This window comes from Aquarana catesbeiana, linkage group LG06, assembly GCF_042186555.1.
Source record: "Aquarana catesbeiana isolate 2022-GZ linkage group LG06, ASM4218655v1, whole genome shotgun sequence".
Lineage (NCBI taxonomy): Eukaryota > Metazoa > Chordata > Amphibia > Anura > Ranidae > Aquarana > Aquarana catesbeiana.
Window position 1 is genome coordinate 409018052 of NC_133329.1, and position 20043 is coordinate 409038094.

Here is a 20043-nt window from a genome sequence, read left to right on the forward strand (position 1 = left end):
AGCGCCATTTTATTGACGTCTCCGCTTAGGATTATACTGCGCTGGTATTCGACAAAATGGCCGCCGCGGGAACTTTACTGAAGACACAACAGATGACAGAACTTTCTCTAGGAATAGAAATCTTTTACTCAGCTTTTCTCGGCAACAGGTAAAGAGGGCGGTGTTATCTGGTGACGTAACATCCAAACAACGAATCACGGAGGCCCATTTTTTTCCAGGCCGCCAATGGAAGGCCGCAGAACTCCGGGGCCCCGCCCCTCCAGTGGCTGGCATACTGAGTCTGTGGCTGGCGGAGGCAGATGGTCGGAGCCGGGCAGCGCAGCGATGAACGGTCCGGCCTGTTCGCAGTTTGACAGCAAGGAGCGAGTGCTGAGACTCGGGGAGAGCTTCGAGAAGCAGCCCAGGGGTCGGATTCCACACCATCAGATGTAAGGAGGGGGCGGGGGAGTGCGGTAACCCATAGCAACCGACTTCCGGCTGACCATATATGGGGGAGGGGAAATCAAAGTGCAGTAACCCATAGCAACCGACCCCTGCCTGCCCATAAACCGGATTGGCATATGGTAACCCATAGCAACTGACCTCAGATTACCTCTGGGTGCCCATATGTGGGGGATCAGAGCGTGGTATCCCATAGCAACACATCTCCGGCTGCCCAAAGAGAGGGGATGGAGAAGGTTAGAGTGTCGTAACCCATAGCAACCGACCCCAGGCTGCCCATAAACGGTATTGACATATGGTAACCTGTAGCAACTGACCTCAGCCTGCCTATGGATGGGAGAAGGGGGATAAAAGTGCAGTAACCCATAGCAACTGACTTCAGATCCTGTCAGGCTGCCCATGGATGGGGGGAAGGGAGTCAGAGTGGTAATTTATAGCAACCAAACTCAGATCACCTCCAGCTGCCTATAAATGGGAGAAGGGAGATAAAAATGTAATAACCCCTAGTAACAGTCCTCCAGCTGTCTGTATATGGGGAAGGGGGATCAGAGTGCAGCAACCAACCTCAGACTGCCCATAGATGGGAATGAGGGGGCTAAGTGTGACAACTACCAACTGACCCGAGCCTCTCAGGGGGCGGGCAGTCACAGGGGTCAGAGCCAGACAGATCCCAGGAGGCGGGAAGTCAGAGGGGTGAGACTTTAACAGATCCCAGGAGGCGGGCAGTCACAGGGATCAGGGGTGGGCAGATCCCAGGAGGTGGGCAGTCATGGGGGGTGGGCAGTCACAGGAGGCAGACAGATCCCAGGGGGCGGGCAGTCACAGGAGGCGGGCAGTCACAGGGGTCAGAGCCGGGCAGATCCCAGGAGGCGGGCAGTCACAGGGGTCAGAGCCGGGCAGATCCCAGGAGGCGGGCAGTCACAGGGATCAGGGGCGGGCAGATCCCAGGAGGCAGGCAGTCACAGGGATCGGGGGCCGGCAGATCCCAGGAGACAGGCAGTCACAGGGATCAGGGGCGGGCAGATCCCAGGAGGCAGGCAGTCACAGGGATCAGGGGCGGGCAGATCCCAGGAGGCGGGCAGTCACGGTGGGCGGGCAGTCACAGGGGTCAGAGCCGGGCAGATCCCAGGAGGCGGGCAGGCAGATCCCAGGAGGCAGGCAGTCACAGGGATCAGGGGCAGGCAGATCCCAGGAGGCGGGCAGTCACAGGGGTCAGAGCCGGTAGATTGCAAGAGTCAGAGAATCACAGGGGTCAGGGCCAGACAGATCCCAGGAGGCGGGAAGTCAGAGGGGTGAGACTTTAACAGATCCCAGGAGGCGGGCAGTCACAGGGATCAGGGGTGGGCAGATCCCAGGAGGTGGGCAGTCATGGGGGGTGGGCAGTCACAGGAGGCAGACAGATCCCAGGGGGCGGGCAGTCAGGGGGGCGGGCAGTCACAGGGGTCAGAGCCGGGCAGATCCCAGGAGGCAGGCAGTCACAGGGATCAGGGGCGGGCAGATCCCAGGAGGCAGGCAGTCACAGGGATCAGGGGCGGGCAGATCCCAGGAGGCGGGCAGTCACAGGGGTCAGAGCCGGTAGATTGCAAGAGTCAGAGAATCACAGGGGTCAGGGCCAGACAGATCCCAGGAAGCGGGAAGTCAGAGGGGTGAGACTTTAACAGATCCCAGGAGGCGGGCAGTCACAGGGATCAGGGGCGGGCAGATCCCAGGAGGTGGGCAGTCAGAGGGGTGAGACTTTAACAGATCCCAGGAGGCGGGCAGGTCCCAAGTGGCGGGCAGTCGCAGGGGTCAGGGCTGGGCAGATTCCAGGAGGCGGGCAGTCACACGGATCAGGGGCGGGCAGATCCCAGGGGCGGGCAGTCACACGGATCAGGGGCGGGCAGATCCCAGGAGGTGGGCAGTCAGAGGGGTGAGACTTTAACAGATCCCAGGAGGCGGGCAGGTCCCAAGTGGCGGGCAGTCGCAGGGGTCAGGGCTGGGCAGATTCCAGGAGGCGGGCATGCAAAGGGGTCAGGGCCGGACAGATTCCAGGAGGTGGCACGCATAGGGTCGGGCCGACCAAATCGCAGGAGGCGGGCACCCAACCGTGATCAGAGGCGGGGGGGGGGGGGGGGCAGATTTCAGGAGCCGGGCAGCCAATGTGTGTTGTTTACAGCCGGGATCAGGTCCGTTGAAGCGCACATAGCCCTGCACCGCATTATCTCACTTTTCCAGACCTCTATCACAGAGAGTTGTACACCTCAGTCTGAGGAGCAGTGTGTACAGCCAGCATTTACTGAACATTCACAAAGCTCTCAGAAAACCATCTTGAAGTAGTTATCGCCTCCGTTGGCTCCAGTTTGGGGATGTGACACGTCTTCATGGAAATCCTGACAGCCGACACTCCCTTCTAGATCCATCTACCATCCACAAATGGAAGCTGCAGAATCTGGTGACATGCCCCCTGTACAGACTGAGCGAGGCCCCGACCTCTCCATCATATACTTGTACTAGAAATAGTCTACAGGTTTTCTTTTTTTTTTTTTCTTCCAGATGACTTCAAACCGGCTTCCATTGACACGTCTTGTGAAGGGGACCTGGAGGTTGGTAAAGGAGAGCAGGTGACAATCACTCTGCCCAATCTAGAGGTGAGTGCCGTGTGACCCGTCCTCCCGTCTCCTGGGAGTTCCCTTTCATCCCGGAAGCAGAGGTCTCACTTCATGTGTTGTCACAGCACAGAGGGGGGCAGCGCGGGGATTTGCAGTGATGGTATTCAAGCTTTGTAGTGTCAGATGATCCGTTATCTGTGATTAGAACACAGCCGGGGGGCACCATGGAGGAGCTGTGCTACTCACCTAAAATATAGAGGGTTCTATAGAAGACTTTATTCATGTGTCCAGAACGAGAGCGGCCCGGTGTAATGGGAATCTGGATCAGGAGATCCGGCACTAATGCATGAGGCTAAATAAGGGGCTACATTCCTTTGTCCCTCACAATTAACAAATATGTAATAGTAGAGGGCTCAGTAAATACCCGGTGATCCGAGGGCTCAGTAAATACCCGGTGATCCTGCCAGTACCCATGGCAGTGCCATCTTTATAGCCTCATAGGCACCTTGGCGAAGTAATGCACTGGGGCCCCTGCCAGCCCGCATCACAGGTCCCTGTCAGGTGTCCCCCATCACAGTGTCCCCTTACATCAGGTGTCCCCCATCACAGTGTCCCCTTACATCAGGTGTCCCCCATTACAGTGTCCCCTTACATCAGGGTTTTTTTTTTTTTATATTTCTACCTTTTTCAGGCTGGTCCTAATGTGCATACCTGCAAAGTCTTTTCCTTCTCTCTGTTGGTCCTGACTGATGCAGAGTAGTCAGTACTGGCCTCTGTATAACTATATAGGGTGCAGGACACTATGGTGATGCCCCTGGTGGAATCGTGACGCTCTGCACTCACAGTATGTCCTCAGTCTTCTGGAAGACTGAGGACATCTTGTGGTTAAAAAAAAAAAAGTAATTTCTGCAGGGGACTGAGCCGGAGAGGAGATTATTAATGCCGGTCTTTTTATTTCTAATCCGGCTGGGGCAGCAGGTAATATATCCCGTTTTTCTCTTCAGGATTAGTGACTGTGAACTCATTTGTTGCAGGGCTCCACCGCTCCAGTGACAGTATTTAAAGGGTCAAAGAGACCGTACCTAAGAGAGTGCATATTGATTGTCAACCATGACACCGGAGAGTGCCGGCTGGAGAAACTGAGCAGCAATATCAGTGTGAAGAAGACCAGGTACGTTGTATTGTTCTGTGGGACCAGCAGATGTGCGCCCCTTCCTCTATTGGGTGACGCCGAATAGTGGAGGAAGACTCGTTCGCATTTCCAAGGGCGGGGCTTAGAGTCTGACAACTGGCCTCACATGTTACAAAATAATGGTCCAGAAATTTTTGGATGAGCTGGATTGGTGAAGTTCACTAGTATGATATTCCTGTGTGTGGGGTTTTTTTATTTTATTTGTTACCTTTTCTGAAATCTTCAGATCAATAATGTGGCGCCGAGGGTTCTCTTCAGTGGTGGGCGGTCTTTCATGAGAGCGTTCTGTATTTACCTTTCACTGATCTTACTATGTGAGACTGAAACTGACCCCTCAAATTCACAGCAATCCTCCCTGCTGTGCGGTCTCTTTAGCTAACCCGTAGTTCTCTATGGGATCCTTTGTCATGTAAATAAACATTTTGTTTTCCCCCTCCTCTGCCCAGAGCTGAAGGGAGCAGTAAGATCCAGTCCCGCATAGAACAGCAGCAGCAACAGATGCGAAATGCCTGCAAGACACCAAGTGGCAAGAGCTCCTCTCCGCTGGGCAAACTGTCCCCCACCTCCCCCATGGATGAGATTGAGAAGGGTAGGTGTCCCTGCTTGTCCCCTCACTGCCGTTCTGCAGATGTCAGATACTGGATTATATTAATGTGTATGTTTTGTACAGTTATTTGCACCTGTTATGAAGCCACAAATGATAATTATCTATAGGCCCACATCCTGCTAAGCTGATCTTGAGCAGCCAAGCGTCTGTGCAGAGCCTTAGTGACGTTTTCTTCTGTCCAAGAATAGACACAGGAAGTGTGTTCATAAATATGGATGGATGCATGGTTGTAGCCGGCTCTGTTATGATGAAGGCTTTAAAATCTTCTATTGCCCAATTAATCTCTTCCATTGATCAGTTGGATGATGGAGGGGCAGAGTACGTACCAGAAGGGGGAAGGGCTTCACTATTTTCGGTCTGGGCCAATTCTGACATTCCTCTCCTACATTTATAAAACATCATTTTTTATTTGCTAGTAAACTACTTAAAACCCACAAACGTTAAAATAAAATATATATATAATATACACTATATTGTCAGAAGTATTGGGACACCTGCTTTTACACACACATGAACTTTAATGACATCCCAGTCTTAGTCCGTAGGGATCAATATTGGTTTGGCTCCGCCCTTTGCAGCTATAACAGCTTCAACTCTTCTGGGAAGGCCGTCCACAAGGTTTAGGAGTGTGTCTATGGGAATGTTTGACCATTCTTCCAGAAGAGCATTTGTGAGGTCAGGCACTGATGTTGGACGAGAAGGCCTGGCTCACAGTTTCCATACTAATTCATCCCAAAGGTGTTCTATCGGGTTGACCAGTCCAGTCAAGTTCCTCCACCCCAAACTCGCTCATTCATGTCTTTATGCTTTGTACACTGGTCCAAACCATTTGGTGGAGGGGGGATTATGGTGTGGGGGTTGTTTTTCAGGGGTTGGGCTTGGCCCCTTAGTTCCAGTGACGGGAACTCTTAAGGCGTCAGCATACCAAGACATTTTGGACAATTTCATGGTCCCAACTTTGTGGGAACAGTTTGGGGATGTCCCCTTCCTGTTCCAACATGACTGCGCACCAGTGCACAAAGAAAGGTCCATAAAGACATGGATGAGCGAGTTTGGGGTGGAGGAACATGACTGGCCTGCACAGAGTCCTGACCTCAACCCAATAGAACACCTTTGGGATGAATTAGAACGGAGACTGCGAGCCAGGCCTTCTCATCCAACATCAGTGCCTGACCTCACAAATGCTCTTCTTGAAGAATGGTCAAACATTCCCATAGACACCCTCCTAAACCTTGTGGACGGCCTTCCCAGAAGAGTTGAAGCTGTTATAGCTGCAAAGGGTGGAGCCAACTCAATATTGAACCCTACGGACTAAGACTGGGATACCATTAAAGTTCATGTGCGTGTAAAGGCAGGTGTCCCAATACTTTTGGCAATACAGTGTTTATGTGTGTGTATATATAATATTTTTTTAAAGCAGACGCCCTGGAGAATAAAATGGTCAGTGTTGCATATCTTTGTCACCACATTTGCACAGCGTTTTTTCAAATGCAAATTTTTTTGGTAAAAATACATTTTAATGAATTTTAATGCACAAAAGTACAATATTGTATTTGCTTGATTGCAATTGGGCGGCAGCCCTTTTTTTTTTTTTTTTTTTTTTTTTTTTTTTTTTTTTTACAACAGAATACCCTTTTTTTGTAAAACATAAAATATGTTATGTCTAGTAAATAGATACCAAACATGTCTTGCTATAACCAAAACACAGCTTCGGCACGTCTCTCTCATTTTGGTTGGGCATCCATGGATGTCCTCCCAAAACCAGGCACCCTGAGGCGGGCATCCGGCAAAGGGCTAATCACAGCACCTCTTTACCATGTGATCAGCTGTGTCCAATCACATGTCACCAAACTTGCCTGTTATCAGCATTCCTTTCCTCCAGCGCCGTCACAGTGCGAGGAGGGGAGAGCTGGTAACCGACAAGTTTTGACGGGGGGCATTTACACAGATAATAAGGGCACCAATCATCAGTGTGCTGATTATGAGTACAGTCCTATCAGTGCCCATCAGTGAGGGAGAAAAATTAGTTATTTGCAAAATTTTATAACGGAGACTAAGAAAAACCTTTATTTTTTTAAAAAAAAACTTTTCAGTCTTTTTTTAATTTATTTAGCTAAAAATAAAAACTCCAGTGGTGTTCAAATGCCACCAAAAGAAAGCTCTATCTGTCTCAAAGAAAATGATAAAAATGTTATATGGTTACAGTGTTGCATGACGGCGCGATTGCCATTAAAAGTGTGACAGCGCTGAAAGCTGAAAATTTGGCCCGGGCAGGAAGGGGGTGAATGTGTCCAGGATTGGAAGTAACAAAGTACGGTACCTAAAAATCCCCATAGGTGACTCTTTAAAAGCCTTTACAGGTTACCAATTTAGTCCTACACAGTAAGTCTGGTGCTAGAATTATTGCTCTCACTCTGATGTTCGCGGTGAGACTGGTGCATGCGTTCACATTTGTGCGCGAAAAAAAAAAAAAAATGTACAGAAAATAAATAATAAAAAAATGTACAGAAAATATTAATAAAAAAAAAAAAATTGTAAAGCAAAAAAAAAAATTGTAAGGCACCCCCAATCTTTTTTTTTTTTTTTTTTTTTTTTATTAATATTTATTTTCTGTACATTTTTTTTTTTTATTATTATTATTATTTTCTGTACATTTTTTTTTTTATTGCTATCAAGGGATGAGCAACATCACTTGTGACAACATGGGCCGTGACAGGTCCTCTTTTTAGAGAGATATGTTTTTTTTTTTTTTTTTTTAGACCCCAGACCTCACCTTTGGCCTCCAATGCAGCCAATCAGCCTCAGACTGATCTGATTGGCTGCTTCCCTGGCTGGTAGCGGCCAGGTAAACCGAGCCAAAACTGAAAGTAACAAAACTTTCACACAAACTAATCATTACACACTCATTTGGACAATGCATTTTGTCTAAAATGAATGAAGAAAAATTCTATTTTTTTTTTTTTTTTTTTTTTTAAGTTTCAATTAGATATTTTTTACTTTCTGCTATAAAACATTTTTTTTTTTTCAAAATCTTCAGTCTTTTTTTTCATTTTATAAATGAAAAATCTCATTGGTGATCAACTATCAACAAAAAGCTCTATATCTGTAAAAAAAAAAGTTATATAAGCTTCATTAGGGTACAGTGTTGCATGACCGTGCAATTACCAGTTCAAGTAGCACAGTGCTAAATAGCAAAAAATGGCCTGGTCATGAAGGGGGTAAAAACCTTTGGGAGCTGAGGTGGATAATTGAGTATACTTGATCTTTTTCCTTTCCTATCCTCTTCTTTTTTTTTTTTTAATTTTTTTATTTCTTTTTTTTAATTTAGTTTTTTTTTTTTTTTTTGGTGACAGAGTTAATGGCAGAGGCCAGTGTTATTGACCAGATGAGCGGCTCAGACAGCTCCTCGGAATCCAAGAGTTCGTCATCCAGCAGTGACGACAGCTCCAGCGACTCGGAGGACGAAGGAAAGAAATCGTCTCAATCCGGCTCCACGTCGCAGTTTCACCAAACCTCCTCCTCCGGTATGGATGGCCGACACGGCAAATCTCAGGACAGCAGCGGCCAGCTGATAAACACTCTCAGTGAGTACTCTATGCTGGGTGACCTCTACTTATGTTCTTTTATTATAGATGTAAATGGCTCTATGTGGTCAGAGGCCATTGGGACCTCAGTAAATGTAGTAAACGATAAGTAAGATACGGTTATCTGCTCATAGCTTGAGATGATGTCCATCATCATAGAACCACCAAAACCCGGGGCAGCCATTTATAGACATCTGTGAGGTCAGAGCTCCGGGTCGCCTATCTCCAGCTTACTATCCGCTTCTCAGTAGAACTTCTGCACACAGCACAGCTTGTCTTCAATGCTCAAGACTGTCATTCCCTGTACCTTTCAGCTTTGTGTTGACTCGGCACCATCGCTAGTCAATCCCAGCTTTCTGTCTTGAATTAGTATCTCGTTATAGTGATAAAAAAACACCAGTGGCCTAAGGAGTGGCAACAAGCAAGCCACATAATAAATATGTCCATGAGCGGTATAGTGCGATAGTTAGCTGACAACAAAGTCCTTGGTGCAGATAGAAGGTATATCTGTAATATATCAGAACACGAGGGGCGCATCTAAGTGCAGCACATTAGTAAATTTATTAATACAAAGAAAAGTATATCCACTCACATCTAGTAGAACAAAAAGAAAATTATCCACTCGCATGCAAAAAAATAAAAAGTATAATATCCACTCACATGTAGTAAAATAAAAAGCATAATATCCACTCACATGTAGTAAAATAAAAAGCATAATATCCACTCACATGTAGTAAAATAAAAAGCATAATATCCACTCACATGCAGTAGAATAAAAAGTATAATATCCACTCACATGTAGTAAAATAAAAAGTATAATATCCACTCGCCTGTAGTAAAATAAAAAGTATAATATTTGCGCCCATGTAGTAAAATAAAAATCATAATATCCACTCGCATGTAGTAGAATAAAGAATAATATCCACTCACTATTTTATGGAAAAGTGTTGTTTTTTTTTTTTGTGTGTGTTTTTGAGTTTTTGTTGTATAATGAAAAAATGTAATAAACTATTTGATAAAAAAAATAATAAAATATAAAAAGTAGAATATCCATTCACATGTAGTAAAATATAAAAAGTAGAATATCCACTCACATGTAGTGAAATTAAAAAGAATAATATTTGCGCACATGTAGTTAAAAAAAAAAAAGAAAAGTATAATATCCACTCACGTAGTAAAATAAAAAGAATAATATTTGCGCCCATGTAATAAAATAAAGTATAATACCCACTTACTATTTTATAGACATTTTTTGTGTGTCTTTGAGTTTTTGTTGTATAATGAAATTTTTTTTTATAAACTATTTGATTAAAAAAATAAATAAAAAGTAAATTAAAAAGTATGATAAAATAAAAATGATAAAAAGTAAAATATCCACTCACATTTAATAAAATAACAAGTATAATGTCCACACACATGCAGTAGCATAAAAAGAAAATATCCACTCACATGTAGAATTAAAAGAATATCCACTCACATGCACTGTTATATTCTACTACACGTGGGTGGATATTTTTCTTTTAATTAATAAATGTACTAATGTGCTGCACTTAGATGCTCCCTCTTGTGTTCTTTTTTCTTGTATTGCTCATTTAAAAGGTTGTTTTGGGTGAAGTGAGGATGGTCCGGCCTATTAAAGTATAAGTCTGGATAAGCTTAAAAACAAATATGAGTACATGTCTATACATGAATATTTCCCCATATTTTATCTCTATAAATTGCTCCAAGTACAGGAGGTTGTTGGTTTGCCTGAGATCCAGTGAGCTCTTCTCTCTGACAATGTTCTGTCTCTTCTGCATTAAAATACCAAACCGTATTGTCCGTCTGCCTGAGCTCTCCTCTTCTGGACAACAGAACCGACCTCCCCTCCCCCCTCTCTACCCTACTTGTCCCAATAAGGAGAGGTGTTCTGTAGTCCTGCAGGAGAGAACCTGGTAGAGCTAACACTTCTTGACAGGGGTGTAACTACAGTGGTTGCAACTGCAACCCAGCCCTATGCTCAATGGGGCTCATGTGGCTCCCTGTCACACCCGCCTCTACACCTGGATAGGAGGGGCGGGTATATAGAGGAACCAGTGCCCTTCATTTTCCTTCTGCAGCCGCTGACAGCCTGCTTCTTCTCCTCTCTCTCCTGCAGACCCCTACCGCCCCTATCTAGGTTCCTGCGCCCCTGTATGCTCCCCTTGTCTCCCCCTGTCCACCTGCAGTGCTGCCAGCTTCCCCCTCCCCCTCTCCTGCTGGCCGCTGCAAGAGATGCTTTTAGGATGGAGAGTGGGGGAAAGGGGCCATAAATATGTAATTTACTGGTGCCTTCTTTTTCTGAGTGGACACAGTGAGTGATCGGTACCAATCGCTCCTGTGTCCATTCATAACTGAAGCAGAGTAAATTGTGAATGAACAGGAAGCCTCTTTACAGAGCTATTTCTGTCCATTCATTCTGTGCAGCTGAGGCTGCAGAGGTGGAGATTGAGGGCCGTGTCCTCAGTCTCCTTTTCTCTGTTTCAAAGGTTAAATGTCAGAGGTCTGTTTTAGACCCCTGATATCTCACCAAATTTCCCCAATGGGGCTCCTAAAAAAAAAAAAATGCAAAAAAATAATTAAAATAAAATTGAAGAAAAAAAATTTTAAAAAATAGAAAAAAAATACATAGAATGAGAAAAAAAAATCAACTTGAAAAAAGTAAAAAAAATTGAAGAAAAAAATTAATAAAAAAAATAACAATATTTTAAAAACAACTGACCCCACCCACTGCCATGCTGACACCGTCCACTGCTCCACTTACTACACCATTTACAGTCCCACTGACACCAGTGACGGAACTGCCGGGGTCGCAAAGGTTGCACTCGTAGCCGGGGCCTGGGGTTCAGCTGTCCTGGGGGGGGGGGACCCCAAGAAGTTAGGAAGGGGGGCCCACTGCAGAACATGTGAAAGGGTCCAGCTGTGGGACCATATTAAAGGGCCCTGTAAAGGGCCCCAGGTACCGTGGAAAGGGCCCCGTGCTGTGGGTCAGAGGGGCCCTTCATGGTTTCTTGCACTGGGGCCCTGAAGGTTTTAGTTACGCCTCTGCTTTTTGGGATTACATTTTATTACAACAGATGCAGTGTTGTCAGCCAGAAGGAAGTAAGGAACTCACTGGATTTCTGGCAGATCAATGAGTATTTTTCTATTTTTGCAGCTTTTTTTAAAGAGATAATACATTGGGAAATGTGCACATGTAGCAGAGATCAACTCATCATTATTTTTTTTTTTTTGCCCTGAAATACACTTTATCCTGGCACAACCTTCTGTCCTCTCTGCCCATCGCACACCACACCCACAAATCTTATCTCCTGCCACAGGCGGAGGGTGTTGGCTGCCCCGAGCTGGACTCCTTTCCTTATCTCTATGAAGAGACAGACTTGTAATATATATTCTGCCCTTTTTATATAGTTTTTATACTACAGCTTTAATAAAGGATTCAGCGGACTCTAAAGGGTGGGCGAACGTTTAGGCACATGGTTCTGCTGGTAGGAGGTAATTGTTGACCTTTAGCCCTTGCGCTGCAGTGTGTGGTGCAGGTGTTCTGACATAAACTGTCCTCCTATCGGATAGTGTCCGCCCCGTACTGCGCAGGCGCAGCGCTTGCGCAGTACGGAGGAGAAGGAGATGCCGAAAGTGTCCGAAGTTGACCAGCTGACCATCAGCTGTACACGGCGCTTGGGCACTTCTTAGCGATGGCTGTGTAAGAGGGCCCCTCTTTGGCACCATTACAATGTGCTGGGATGTGGATCTGTGTACATTTAAAAAACCAATTGCAGGTAGGTAGGTACGTTTTATTGCAGCTCCACCGGACACAGCGGATGACAGATCACTGTACTGTCCCGTTGCCGATACCATGTGATCACTGCGACCAATCACAGCAGATCACATGACAGTTGTACACAGTGAATGACTTTGATTCATGCCATTCATTGTGTACTGTTGTAATGATCACTGTGATTGGTCACAGCGCTTATATGGTACATACAGGGCCCAATCACAGCCCATCTGTACCATGTGATTTGCTGTGGCTAATCACAACAATACACACTGAAGGAATCTATTTCATTCCGTAAAAATGGTTGTTTTGTAACAGTGATATTCACTGTTAAAGCAGTCGTAATGTGGAAAAAAAAAAAATCTTGATCACCTCCACAGTCGTATAGTGTTAACACTGTGGGAACACTATATTTCTCTATTCACAGTATGTAAAAAGAAAATGTTAAAGAAAAAAAATAAACAAATTTAATTTTTTTTTTTTTAAATGACCGAGATTTTTAATTTTTTTTTTTTTTAATTTTTGGGTTTTTTTTTTTTTTTTTTTTGTTTCTGTTTTTATTTACCAAAAAAAACAAACCCTAGTGGTGAACAAATACCACCAAAAAGAAAGCTCTATTTGTGTGAAAAAAAAACCCAAAAACAATTTCATATGGGTGCAGAGTTACATGACCGCGCAATTGTCATTCAAAATGTGACAGCTCTGAAAGCTGAAAATTGGCTTGGGCAGGAAAGGGGGATAAAGTGCCTGGTATTGAAGGGGTTAATCGGAAGTCTGCAAGACCGGGCCTGGATGGTCTTTGCTCTCGTTAGACGCGATGCAGAGAGTCGTGACGGGAGTTGGGTGGATAAAAAGGTTTTTTTTATTTTTTTTTTTCTCTCTCTCTGTAAATTGTGAATGGGGGGGAGGGCAGTTGCCCAGAGTAAGTAGGATTGGGGGGGCAGTTGCCCAGAGTAAGTAGGATGGGGGGGGGCAGTTGCCCAGAGTAAGTAGGATTTGGGGGGGGGGGGGGGGCAGTTGCCCAGAGTAAGTAGGATTTGGGGGGGGGGGGGCAGTTGCCCAGAGTAAGTAGGATTGGGGGGGGGACAGTTGCCCAGAGTAAGTAGGATTGGGGGGGGGCAGTTGCCCAGAGTAAGTAGGATGGGGGGGGGCAGTTGCCCAGAGTAAATAGGATTGGGGGGGGGCAGTTGCCCAGAGTAAGTAGGATTGGGGGGGGCAGTTTCCCAGAGTAAGTAGCATTGGGAGGGGGGCAGTTGCCCAGAGTAAGTAGGATTGGGGGGGGAGGTGCCCAGAGTAAGTAGGATTGGGGGGGGGGGCAGGTGCCCAGAGTAAGTAGGATTGGGGGGGGGGCAGTTGCCCAGAGTAAGTAGGATTGGGGGGGGGGGGGCAGTTGCCCAGAGTAAGTAGGATTGGGGGGGGGCAGTTGCCCAGAGTAAGTAGGATTGGGGGGGGGCCAGTTGCCCAGAGTAAGTAGGATTGGGGGGGGCCAGTTGCCCAGAGTAAGTAGGATTGGGGGGGGGGGGGGGGCAGTTGCTCAGAGTAAGTAGGATGTGCGGCGACAAGTGACTGCTTATGTCTCTTCTTGTTGCTGAGTGGAAACTGCCGGTTTCAGTCGATCCGACTCCCGCAGATATGTGTTCAAATCTACAAAATAAACTTCAGTTGTTCCATTTACAGATTTATGTCACAACAGTTGCCGTTCCTGTCGCTCTCAGGAGCCATTAATGTTTATTCCTAAATGAATTCAATCAGCCGGGAACTGCCGAGAGCGGCCGGAGGATAATGTATTCCGACTCCGCTCATCGCGGGCGGGTCGCAGTGCGGTTTGTGTAGAGAGGATAATAGAGGAATGAGAAGCAACATTCATACAGTTGGGGGGTCCACATACAGGGGTCTCCTCTCCCTGCAATCTCAGGATGGAGTGCAAATACAACCCAGACAGATCTAGAAGAGTTTAATCGCAGCTACAATGTGCTTGTCAATAGATTAGAATAGTAGTGGTGAATTGGAAAATTATAGGGGGCCTTAAGTGCAACCCCCGACACCTCCAGAGGGACGCAGGATAGCAGAGCATTTACACACCTCAACACCCAGAAATTTTGGTCCTGCTGCATTTTTTGCAACATATTGCAATGCACACTGAAGAAGTTGGGGTGCAATAACCCCCAGCAATTGGTGTCACTGAACACAATAATAACTCCAAGCATTGGTGACAGTGTGAACTGAATAATGACCCTCAACATTTGGTGTCCGTAGATACAATAATAACCCTCCAGCATTGATATCAGTAGGCACAATAGTAACCCCCAGCACTGGTATTGGTGGACGTAATAATAATAACCCTCAGCATTGGTTTTGAGGGATGTATTGATACCCCCCAGCACTCTTGTCATTACTATTAACCCCCCCAACCCAAGGGCGGGACTTTATCTGTTCTGTGGGCGTTGATAACTCTGCCCATACAGTACAGTCTCTCTGTCTTGGTGTCAGGCGCTGGAACTCGCTCTATGCTTTCTATATGGTACCCAACAGCCTAAGGGCAGCGTGTTGTGTACCAGGGGTGTACCAGTGCATTATCTCCCCGTATATTTTTTTTTTTTTTTTTTTACAACACTGCATTTTGGGTAATCGATCTCAGATGACAGTGATCCTCAAATGGATGCCCAGGTGTTTGGCACCCAATACAACAAGTTGGTTACAGGAAGCATTCATGTGCAAACTGCTGCAGGCATTCTAGGGGGTAAAGGTCTACTCTTAGCTGCTGAAAAGATTAGCGGGCTTCTGTAATTGTCACTGCACACTACCTCAAGTCTTCAATGAAAGATCGCATTCCCTGACATCCCTTTTAGATGTGTATTCTCCTGCCCTGCTGGCCACTGGGTGCTACAGACTTTAGCTGTGCAGGTTGCAGATTAGTTTCTTGATTGCACCGCATTGGTGACCAACGCCAGCCCTGAAGATTGCACCGCATTGGTGACTGACGCCAGCCCTGAAGATTGCACCGCATTGGTGGCCGACGCCAGCCCTGAAGATTGCACCGCATTGGTGACCGAGGCCAGCCCTGAAGATTGCACTGCATTGGTGGCCGACGCCAGCCCTGAAGATTGCACTGCATTGGTGGCCGACGCCAGCCCTGAAGATTGCACTGCATTGGTGGCCGACGCCAGCCCTGAAGATTGCACTGCATTGGTGGCCGACGCCAGCCCTGAAGATTGCACTGCATTGGTGGCCGACGCCAGCCCTGAAGATTGCACCGCATTGGTTACTGGCGCCAGCCCTGAAGATTGCACCACATTGGTGACCGACGCCAGCCCTGAAGATTGCACTGCATTGGTGGCCGACGCCAGCCCTGAAGATTGCACCGCATTGGTTGCCGACGCCAGCCCTGAAGATTGCACCGCATTGGTGGCCGACGCCAGCCCTGAAGATTGCACCGCATTGGTGACCGAGGCCAGCCCTGAAGATTGCACCGCATTGGTGACCGACGGCAGCCCTGAAGATTGCACCCACACATGACAAAGAGATAAAATGACTGATGGCAGAGAAAGCTAATAGCTGTCGTACGGAGGAGAGAGGATTGATGACGACTGGAGTTGTTCAGATGGGAAATAATAGCTGTAAAGTGTTCTACTGTGGAGATAGAAGTTTGCAGGGAATTGATAGTAATCACTTTCGTCACAGGGGAGTAATTGATACAAATGTGGAGGTGTTTTTGCTTTTATCTTTTCGGTGACTTTCGAATAAAGCAAGGAAGGAGAAACTCCTGTGGTATATTAATGTGCTTTTACTAAACTAGAATGCTTTACATACAAACTACTTACAAGTGTAGGAAGAGAATACAAGGCATACCGAGTGTGACAGATCTGCACAGAGCACACACTATCCAACCTTCCCCGCAAAAGAGCAATGTTACTTAGCTTGGGTTATAGTTTACAATTTCTGGTAAATGGGGTTCTCGTGTAGTGTACATTTACAGTGCCTTGAAAAAGTATTCATACCTCTTGACATTTCCCACACTTTGTCATGTTACAACAAAAAACATAAATGTATTTTATTGGGATTTTATGTGATAGACCAACACAAAGTGGCTCATAATTGTGAAGTGGAAGTAAAATGATAAATGATACAAATAAATATGTGAAAAGTGTGGGGGGGGGGCATTTGTATGGCGCCCCCCGGAGTCAATACTTTGTAGAACCCCCTTTCTCTACAAGTCTTTTTGGGGATGTCTCTACCAGCTTTGCACATCTAGAGAGAGACATTTCTGCCCATTTTTCTTTGTAAAATATCTCAAGCTCTGTCAGATTGGATGGAGAACGTCTGTGATCAGCAATTTTCAAGTCTTGCCACAGATTCTCAATGTGATTTAGGTCTGGACTGTGACTGGGCCATTCTAACACATGAATATGCTTTGATCTAAACCATTCCATTGTAGCTCTGGCTGGATGTTTCGGGTCGTTGTCCTGCTGGAAGGTGATTCTCCGCCCCAGTCTCAAGTCTTTTGTAGACTCTAACAGGTTTTCTTCTAAGATTGTCCTGTATTTGTCTCCATCCATCTTCCCATCAACTCTGACCAGCTTCCCTGTCCCTGCTGAAGAAAAACATCCCCACCACATGATGCTGACACCACCATGTTTCACGGTGGGGATGGTGTGTTCAGGGTGATGTGCAGTATTAGTTTCCCCCACACATAGCGCTTTCTTTTAGGCCAAAAAGTTAAACTTTTGGTCTCATCTGACCAGGTCACCTTCCTCCACATGTTTGCTGTGTCCTCCACATGGCTTCTCACAAACTACAAACTGGACTTCTTATGACTTTCTTTCACCAATGTCTTTCTTCTTGTCACTCTTCCATAAAGGGCAGATTTGTGGAGAACACGACTAATAGTTGTCCTGTGGACAGATTCTCCCACCTGAGCTGTGGATCTCTGCAGCTCCTCCAGAGTTACCATGGACCTCTTGGCTCTTCTCTGATGAATGTTCTCCTTGCCCGGCCGGTCAGTTTAGGTGGACGGCCATGTCTTGGTAGGTTTGCAGTTGTGCCATACTCTTTCCATTTTCCGATGATGGATTGAACAGAGCTCCGTGAGATGTGATGTGAGGCTGAATACAATAACCCCCCCCCCCCACACACACACACTTTTCACATATTTATTTGTAAAAAAATTATGAAAACCATTTATCATTTTCCTTCTACTTCACAATTATGTGGCGCGGTTAATTGTATCCTGTCTAAATTGTCCCTAGTATGTATGAATGTGAGTTAGGGACCTTAGATTGTAAGCTCCTTGAGGGTAGGGACTGATGTGAATGTACAATGTATATGTAAAGCGCTGCGTAAATTGACGGCGCTATATAAGTACCTGAAATAAATAAATAAATGATGTCCACCTGTGTGCAATCTAAGTGTGACATGATCTGTCATTACATAGACACACCTTTTTGAAAGGCCCCAGAGACGGCAACACCTAAGCAAGAGGCACCACTAACCAAACACTGCGATGAAGACCAAGGAACTCTCCAAACAAGTAAGGGACAATGTTGTTGAGAAGTACAAGTCAGGGTTAGGTTATAAAAAAAAATATCCAAATCTTTGATGATCCCTAGGAGCACCATCAAATCTATCATAACCAAATAGAAAGAACATGGCACAACAGCAAACCCTCCAAGAGACGGCCGCACACCAAAACTCACAGACCGGGCAAGGAGGGCATTAATCAGAGAGGAGCACAGAGACCTAAGGTAACCCTGGAGGAGCTGCAGAGTTCCACAGCAGAGACTGGAGTATCTGTACATAGGACGACAATAAGCCGTACGCTCCATAGAGTTGGGCTTCATGGCAGAGTGGCCAGAAGAAAGTCATTACTTTCAGCAAAAAACAAAATGGCACGTTCTGAGTTTGTGAAAAGGCATGTGGAAGACTCCCAAAATGTATGGAGGAAGGTGCTCTGGTCTGATGGGACTAAAATTGAACTTTTTGGCCATCAAAGAAAACGCTATGTCTGGCGCAAACCCAACACATCACCTCACCCAAAGAACACCATCCCCACTGTGAAACATGGTGGTGGCAACATCATGCTGTGGGGATGTTTTTCAGCAGTCAGGACTGGGAAACTGGTCAGAGTTGAGGGAAAGATGGATGGTGCTAAATACAGGGATATTCTTGAGCAAAACCTGTAGCATTCTGTGTGTGATTTGAGGCTAGGACGGAGGTTCACCTTCCAGCAGGACAATGACCCCAAACACACTGCTAAAGCAACACTTAAGTGGTTTAAGGGCAAACATGTAAATGTGTTGGAATGGCCTAGTCAAAGCCCAGACCTCAATCCAATAGAAAATCTGTGCTCAGACTTAAAGATTGCTGTTCACAAGCGCAAACCATCCAACTTGAAGGAGCTGGAGCAGTTTTGCAAGGAGGAATGGGCAAAAATCCCAGTGGTAAGATGTGGTAAGCTCATAGAGACTTATCCAAAGCGACTTGGAGCTGTGATAGCCGCAAAAGGTGGCTCTACAAAGTATTGACTTTAGGGGGGTGAATAGTTATGCACATTGACTTAGTCTGTTATTTTGTCCTATTTGTTGTTTGCTTCACAATAAAAAAAAAAAAAAAAAATCATCTTCAAAGTTGTGGGCATGTTCTGTAAATTAAATGATTCAAATCCTCAAACAATCCATGTTAATTCCAGGTGGTGAGGCAACAAAACACAAAAAACGCCAAGGGGGGGTGAATACTTTTGCAAGGCACTGTGTGTGTGTGTGTGTGTGTGTGTGTATATATATATATATATATATATATATATATATATATATATAATATACACACACACACACACACATGTAACACAGGGGTATGGAAGGTAAGACTGGAGTTTAACTTTAAAGACTTTGATTTTATTTGCTGTGTTTTTCAGGGAACGATCTGCAGTTAAGCGAGTCTGGAAGTGACAGCGATGACTGACACCCCGCGGATGTGGGACGCTTCATTTGTTTCCTATGTACTGTTGATCCCGCCTTTGTTTTGCACTATGGTTTCTTCATATCTGCCGAGATGATGAACTTTTTCATTCCAGGTATCTTCCTACTCAGCCGCGCTCCTCTATACAAACTGACCGCTCGACCACTGCCGCCGCCGCCAATGCGACTTTCACAATATGATCAAGTTGCCTTTTTTTTTTTTTTTTCTTTTAATTGACTTAAATATGATGAAATAATGTGACTGATCCAGGATAACCCTCATCTATTCAGCCTGTTACAGTGAGAGAATGGATCTGTATATTAGGTGTATTATGGAACCAGAAGCTCCAGAGAGAAAAAGGAGAATAAAGTAATTTTCAGTATTATCGACATTATTCCACCAACTGTGTGTTCTGTATTTATTGTGTAATGTAAGGAAGTAGGACAGCAGACCGGGGGGTTCTTCTCCCAGCAGCCACATTTGAAGTTGGTGTGGCTGTGCCCACGGAGCCGCGTTATTCATTTACAGCGATCGGTGAATGAATAAACTACAAGTCCCATCCGCCCACCGCTGTAGACGCCTTGTAGTTCTCAATGGACTATGAGTGCGCTGATCGGTGCTCTCGTAGTCCATTCACAAGTCCTCCAACTTTCTAACAGGAAGCCCCTACAGAGGTACAGGCAGAGAGCTGGAGGACGTGTCTGCAGAAGCCTGACATTGCACCTGCCACGCACTGATCACTGGCTCTATGCTCTTCAGGCTCCTACGGGGAAAATAATAATCAATACAATCAACTTTTCTGCAAATGTAATTGCATTTATTATTTTTCTCTTCAGCTGGGTTCACACCTATGTGGATTTCACCGCATCCAATTCGCATGA

General features: G+C 45.8%; 1 protein-coding gene across 1 annotated transcript; it reads left to right on the plus strand.

The window, feature by feature from the left end:
• Window positions 1–217: 217 nt before the first annotated feature.
• On the plus strand, window positions 218–19565 carry EAF2 (ELL associated factor 2). Its single transcript, XM_073634476.1, is given in 7 exon segments — window positions 218–408; window positions 410–428; window positions 2974–3068; window positions 4064–4200; window positions 4668–4810; window positions 8182–8412; window positions 19119–19565. Coding segments are annotated over 7 exon segments (855 nt in total). The 5' UTR covers window positions 218–225; the 3' UTR covers window positions 19166–19565.
• Window positions 19566–20043: the final 478 nt, after the last annotated feature.